Genomic DNA, 7,275 nt, shown 5'->3' on the forward strand with positions numbered 1-7,275 from the left:
TGTTAGCCAGGATGGTCTCGATCTCCTGACCTCATGATCCACCCGACTCGGCCTCCCAAAATGCTGGGATTACACGCGTGACCCACCATGCTGAGCCGAGTCCAGGAGTTTGAGTCCAGCCTGGGCAACATAGTGAGACCCCATCTACACAAAAAAATTAAAAAATTAACCAAGGGTAGTGGCACACACCTGTAGTCCCAGCTACTCAGGAGGCTGAGGTGGAAGGATCACTTGAGCCCAGGAGTTTGAGGCTGTGGTAAGCCAAGATCACACCACTGTACTCGAGCCCAGGCAACAGAGCAAGACTCTGGCTCTCTCTTTTTGTTGTTGTTGAGACAAAGTCTAGTTTTGTCGCCCAGGCTGGAGTGCAGTGGCTTGATCTTGGCACACTGCAACCTCTGCCTCCCGGGTTCAAGGGATTCTTCTGCCTCAGTCTCCTGAGTAGCTGGGACTACAGGTACATACATACCTTTAAAAAAAAAAAAAGAAAGAAAGAAAAAAATCCTGAGTTTGTTTTTTTCCCCCATATCTTCAGAGACCCTGGCTCAGCTAACACCTTGATTTCAAACTTCTACCCTCCAGAACAATGAGAGAATAAATTTATGTTGTTTTAAGCCACTCAATTTGTGGTACTTTGTTACAACAGTCAAAATACAAAAGTGGGGTGCTGCTGGAATAAATAGTTAAATGTAACAGTGGATTTGGAATTGGATCAAGGCTGGAATAATTTTTTTTTTTTTTTTTTGAGCTACGGTCTTGCTCTGTCTCCTAGGCTGGAGTGCAGTGGCCCAGTCTCGGCTCACTGCAGCCTCAATCTCCTAAGCACAAGCAATCCTCACACCTCAGCCTCCTGTGTAGCTGGAACTATAGGTGTGTGCCAGCATGCTGGGCTAATTTTTGTATTTTTTGTAGAGGCAGGGTTTCACTATGTTGCCTGGGCTGGTCTTGAACTCCTGAGCTCAAGCAATCTGTCCATGTTGGCCTCTCAAAGTGTTAGGATTACAGATGTGAGGCACCCGCCTGGCCGAAGCTGGAAGAATTCTGAGATGCATGTTAGAAAAAACCTAGACTGCCTTGAAGAAACTGCTGGTAGAAATATGGACATTAAAGGGAATATCCCTGCAGACTCACAAAGAGGAGAGGTGCAGAGAAAGCCCCTATCATCTTAAGAGGATGCATATATTGTTATGAACAGAAGGCTGCTAGAAATATGAATATTAAAGGTGTTTCTGGTGAGGTGTCTGGAGGAAATTAGGAATATATTATTGGTAACTGGAATAAAACTTTCCGATAAAGGTGGTGCAATCATGGCTCACTACAACCTCGATCTCCCAGGCTCAAGCAATCCTCCTGCCTCAGCCACCTGGGGAGCTAGGACTACAGGAGTTGGGATTACAGGTGTGAGCCACCACACCTGGCCCAATTTCTCCCTTTTAAAATGGGAATGTGTATCCTATGTCCCATCACTGTATTTTAGAAGTGAATAATTTATTTTCTAGATTTCATGGGTCCACAGAGAGAGGAATTTTGTCCCAGAATGGACCATACCAAGTCTCATCCAAAACTGATTAAACGATTTAGAAAATAAAATTAGGACTTCTTGAATTGATTATATTTAAATGAGATTTTGGGCTTAAGAGTTGATGCTGAGATGGGTTAAGACTTGCAGGGATACTGGAATGGGATGTATATATTTTGCAGATGGAAAGGCCATGAATTTGATGGGGGCTAGAGAACAATGTGTTAAGGGTTGAACTGTATTCCCCTGAAAAGGTACTTTATGGTCCTAACCCCTAGTAAATATGAATGTAACTTTATTTGAAAGTAGGGACTTTGCAGATATAATCAAGTTGAGATGAGGTGGTGCTTGGTTAGGGTGGGGCTAGCCCAACATGACCTATGTCTTTCCAAGAAGAGATGAACACAGAGACACATGGAGAACACCATGTGATCACAGAGGGAGACTGGAGTGACACAGCTGCAAGCCAAGAAACTCTGGCCACCAGCAGAAGCTAGAAACAGGTAAGGAAGGTTTCCACCCAGATTCTCAGATGGAACCAGGCTGTGCCAATACCTTCAATTCAGACTTCTAGCCTCCAGAAGTGTAAGGGAATAGGTTTTTTGATACGGAGTCTCGCTCTGTCCCCCAGGCTGGAGTGCTGTGGCCGGATCTCGGCTCACTGCAAGCTCCGCCTCCCGGGTTCACGCCATTCTCCTGCCTCAGCCTCCCCAGTAGCTGGGACTACAGGCGCCGCCACCTCGCCCGGCTAGTGTTTTGTAGTTTTTAGTAGAGATGGGGTTTCACCGTGTTAGCCAGGATGGTCTCGATCTCCTGACCTTGTGATCCGCCCGTCTCGGCCTCCCAAAGTGCTGGGATTACAGGCTTGAGCCACCGCGCCCGGCCGGGAATAGGTTTCTATTGTTTTAAACCACCCAGTTTGTGTCTTTTGTTACAGTACACTTAAGAAATGAATGCGGCAGGCCAGACGTGGTGGCTCACACCTGTAATCCCAACACTTTGGGGGGCCAAGGTGGGTGGATCACTTGAGGTCAGGAGTTTGAGACCAGCCTGGCCAACATGGTGAAACCCCATCTCTACTAAAAATACAAAAATTAGCCCAGCACGTGCATCTGTAATCCCAGCTACTCGGGAGGCTGAGGCAGGAGAATCACTTGAAACTCGGAAGGCGGAGGTTGTAGTGAGCCAAGATCGTGCCAGACTCCAGCCTGGGCGACAGACTGAGACTCTCAAAAAAAAAAAAAAAATGATTGCACCAAGTTGCTTATTCCACCTCTCTAGAACTCAGTCTTCTTATTGCCAACTGAGGATAACAGTGCTTTCCCACATCAGATTGTTTTGAAATTAAATAAGATCCTGAACGTAAGGATATTATCCTCGGCACAGGGACTGGCACTTAGCCGTGTGGCCTTCATTGTTATTTTGATGGGTTTTACTGATTACCGTCCAAGGGTCTTTTCTGTTTTAATCAGAAGGAGTCAAGAGACCAAGGGGGCACCCAGACTAGGGCAGACGGCACCAGCAGTAGCGATGAGGGAAGCTGAACGATGGGTTTTCCCACTACCTAGAATGTCTGGGAACCCAAGAACATGCAGGGCAGTGTCTCCTGCAAGTCAAGATTAGGCAAATCCATCCTCCATTAACTGACAAGAGAGACGAGAGGCAGCAGAGGACAGGGTGAAGGGCGTGGAGAGCCATCTCTCCCACTCACTCGAGACAGTGAGACTTCCAGTGTCTGGTGTTTCTCCTTTCCCTGCACCCGGAGCTGGAGCTGTTGGGATGTCTCTGTGGCCTCTGGAGAACTTGCCAGTACCACACAGTCTGCAGGAGGCAGAATCAGGAAGCCAGGGCTAAATGGGGGCTTGGAAGCAGGGCCCGTGCTGAACCTCTCCCTGTATCCCCTTCCCCTGGCAAATGCCTCAAGGCCCCACCTCCCTGCCTTCCTCTCACCAATGATGTCAGCCACTCCGAGCTTTAGGGTCCTGGGAGTGGCAGTAGGTGATAGCTCTGTCTCTCCAAAAAGCAAAAGGATCCTGCTTGGGGACACCCCAAGGTGGGTGGCCATGTGGTCCACCACACTCTGCAGGGGCTCCGACTAGGGATGGGGACAACAAGCAAAAGAGGTCTTCCTGCCTTGAAATCCACACCCCCCCAAACCACCCAAACACAAGCTCTGGCCTTAGCTACTTGCTAAGCTCCTCAGCTGTGAGTTTCATCATATTTACCTAGTAAGGTATAGAATAAAATCGTGTCAGCAAGGGGTACAGGCGAGTAACACAAAGAAATATAGCAGCCATGGGTTAGGACAAAGAAAGGGGTGATAGGAATTGTAGCAAACTGGAATTCACATGCCACCTGGACAGGCTGGCTGTTACACAGTTCCAGTTGATTGGCACTGCATGGGAACGTGGGCCAGTGTGACACCGTCCCTATTGTTTTCTTTTTTTTTGAGAGGGAGTTTCACTCTTGTTAACCAGGTTGGAGTGCAGTGGCGCAATCTCGGCTCACTGCAAGCTCCACCTCCAGGTTCAAGTGATTCTCCTGCCAGGCTGGTCTCGAACTCTTGAATTCAGGTGATCAACCTGCCTCGGCCTCCCAAAGTACAGGGATTACAGGTGTAAACCACCACACCTGGCCGCATCTTCCTATTTTTTAAGAGAAGCCAGAAATCCGGACCTTTTTTTTTTTTTTCCTTTCTTTGTATAATTTTAGTAGAGAGTCACCATATTGGCCGGGCTGGTCTTGAACTCCTGATCTCAAGTGAGATCTGAGGCAGAGTCTCACTCTTTCACCCAGGCTGGAGGGTAGTGGTGCAATCTCGGCTCACTGAAACCTCCTCCCCCTGGGTTCCAGTGATTCTCCTGCCTCAGCCTCCGAGTTGCTGAAATTACACGGACCCACCACCACGCCCAGCTAATTTTTGCATTTTTAGTAGAGATGGGGTTTCATCATGTTGGCCAGGCTGGTCTCAAACTCTTGACCTCAAGTGATCTGCCCGCCTTGGCCTCCCAAAAGTGCTGGGATTACAGGCGTGAGGCACCACACCCAGCCAGAAATCTGGACCTTTGTATGAAATCACCCATCACAAAGGTGACAACAAACTCGTATATTTTTAAAGCACTTGATCAGGCATGGTGGCTCACACCTATAATCTCGGCATTTTGAGACCCCGAGGCGGGAGGCTTGCTTGGGGTCAGGAGTTCAAGATCAGCCTGAGCAACAAAGCAAGATCCCACCTCCATTTTTTTTTTTTTTTTTTTTTTTAGAGACAGGGTCTTGGTCTGTCACCCAGGCTGCAGTGCAGTGGCACAATCACAGCTCACTGCAGCCTCCAACTCCTGGACTCAGAAGATTCTCCTGCATCAGCCTCCAAAGTTGCTGGGACTACAGGTCTGTACCACCATGCCTGGTTAATTTTTTTATTTTTAGTAGAGACAAGGTCTCACTATTTTGCCCAGGCTGGTCTTGAACTCCTGGCCTCTAAGTGATCCTCTCACCTTGGCCTTCCAAAGTGCTGGGATTACAGGAGTGAGCCACCATGCCTGGCCCCCATCTCTATGTTTAAAAAATAAAATAGGCTGGGCACAGTGGCTCATGCCTGTAATCCCAACACTTTGGGAGGCCGACACAGGGGATCACTTGAGATCAGGAGTTCAAGACCAGCCTGGCCAATATGGTGAAGCCCTGCCTCTACTGAAAATACAAAAATTAGTCGGGCATGGTGGCGGGCACCTGTAGTCCCAGCTACTTGGGAGGCTGAGGTGGGAGAATCACTTGAACGTGGGAGGCGAAGTTTTCAGTAAGCCAAGATCGTGCCACTGCACTCCAGCCTAGGCAACAGAGTGAGACTCTGTCTCAAAAAATAATAAAATAATAATAAATAAAATAAAATAAGTCTACAGGGCAAAGAAAGCAGACACACAGTTGGAAAAACCATGGGTTGCCAGTCTGCAACCTCTGCCTTAGTTGCTTGACTGATGCACGGTGCATCAGTAATGGTAACGTCTGTCACCATTCCTGATGTTGAAACAGGTTTATCCCTACAAAAGTATCAGGCTTTGCCAGGAAGCTGGGGGAGCTCAGGGTTACTGAGTGACATCTGCTGTGTCCAGGGCAGTGAGAGCAAGTCCAAGAGGGAAGCCCAGGTACCCAGGGAGGAAGGTAAGAGAGACTCCCAAAAAAAGCTTCTTAGAACTGACAGGATGCTTCACACTTGGAATCCCAGCACTTTGGGAGGTCAACGAGGGACAATTTTGGAACCAGCCTGGACACAGTGAGACCACTTTTTGAAGAAAAAAAAAAAAAAGACACAGGATGCTTATGAGAAGCCTTGAAGAATGGGTAGAAAGTTTGCCAGAAAGAGAGGGGAGCACTGGGAAAATGCAGACGGAGAAAACAGAAAGTGTGAAGGCAGGACAGACTGAAAAGAATGATGGGCAGCTCCAGAGAGCAGGATGGGAAAAGGATGACAGTCCCTTCTGCCAGGACACCCCTGCTGGACACCACCATCTCTCCAGAAGCAGCTCCTTGGGTCCTTCTCCCATGGGCCTCAGGCACTCACCATTCTGAGGGGCAATCTGACCAGGTCAGCCCGGCAACGGATTTTGAGCGGGAAGAGTCGGGGGGTCTCTGGGAGGGTGGGCCCTTCCACAAAGACCACTTCGTCCTCTTGGCCCTGCTGCTCTTGGCCCTGAGGTGGCTTGGGGCTCAGGCAGGAACGGAGATCCTGGAGGCGCTTGTTCACCTCACTGCAGTGCAGACAGGACTCTGGGTCAACTGGAGTCAGCCACCCTCCCGGAGTGCCCTCTTCCATCCCAGCCAGAGCCCCTGCACTTGCACCTTAATTTCTTGAGTGCCCGAGTATGCTTTCTGCTTTTGGTCCTTGGTGAAGGTGGGGACAGAGGAGAGTTGTCCAGATCCCTGTAGAAGCAAGAGACGGTAGGACGGAGGCAATGGAGGGAGTCTGGCCCCACAAATCCCTAAAAACCAGATTCTTGGACAATCAAGAGGAAGCACAGTCGGACATAATGGATCACACCTGTAATCCCAGCACTTTGGGAGGCTGAGCCAGGAGAATCACTCGAGCCCAGGACTCCAAGACCAGGCTAGGCAAGATGGGGAGACCCTATTTCTACATAATTAGCCAGGCATAGTGGAACACAGCTGTAGTCCCAGGTACTCAGGAGGCTGAGGTGGGAGGGTCACTTGAACCCAGGAATTTGAGGCTGCAGTAAGCTATGATCACACCACTGCACTCCAGCCTGGGCAATGGAGTGAGGCTCTATCTCTAAAAATGTAAAAATACATTTAAAAAATAAAGAGGGAGCAGCTTCCAATAACCCCCATTTCACTGGAAGGCAGGGGTAGGGGAGAGGGAAAGCCTGAGGCATCATTTTTATATTTACATGACCTGAATATTAGGGAAGAAAATGCCTCACTTTTGAGATTGTCACTTCCCAGGAAAATGTCCAATAATATCTGACAGACGGCAAGTACTTACCATATGTCCAGTGTTGCCCAGGCTGGTCTTGAACTCCTGGGCTCAAGTGATTCACTCCCCTTGGCCTCCCAAAGTGCTGGGATTACAGGCAAGAGTCATTGTGCCCAGTCAAGTGTTAACTCTTGATTGACTTAGCAATTCATTGACACAAGTGCCACTATTATTCCCAGGTTTGGGGGGAGTTTTTGTCTGTCTGTTTATTTGCTTTTTTTTTTTTTTTTTTTGAGACGGAGTCTCGCTCTGTCGCCCCGGCTGG

At 48.8% G+C, this 7,275-nt stretch overlaps 1 protein-coding gene across 1 annotated transcript in view; it reads right to left on the minus strand.

Moving 5' to 3' along the window:
• The window catches only part of NFATC2IP (nuclear factor of activated T-cells, cytoplasmic, calcineurin-dependent 2 interacting protein), a 14,831-nt gene that overhangs the window by 3,029 nt on the left and 4,527 nt on the right, over positions 1–7,275 (minus strand). Inside the window, exons 4-7 of the mRNA XM_011933469.1 lie at positions 6,359–6,439; positions 6,081–6,267; positions 3,470–3,614; positions 3,231–3,340 (exon numbers count right to left, since the gene is read on the minus strand). Of these exons, the coding sequence (XP_011788859.1) occupies positions 3,231–3,340; positions 3,470–3,614; positions 6,081–6,267; positions 6,359–6,439 (523 nt within the window). The remainder of the gene's footprint in view (positions 1–3,230; positions 3,341–3,469; positions 3,615–6,080; positions 6,268–6,358; positions 6,440–7,275) is intronic.

This window comes from Colobus angolensis, unplaced genomic scaffold (assembly GCF_000951035.1).
Source record: "Colobus angolensis palliatus isolate OR3802 unplaced genomic scaffold, Cang.pa_1.0 Scaffold128, whole genome shotgun sequence".
NCBI classification, from domain to species: Eukaryota; Metazoa; Chordata; class Mammalia; order Primates; family Cercopithecidae; genus Colobus; species Colobus angolensis.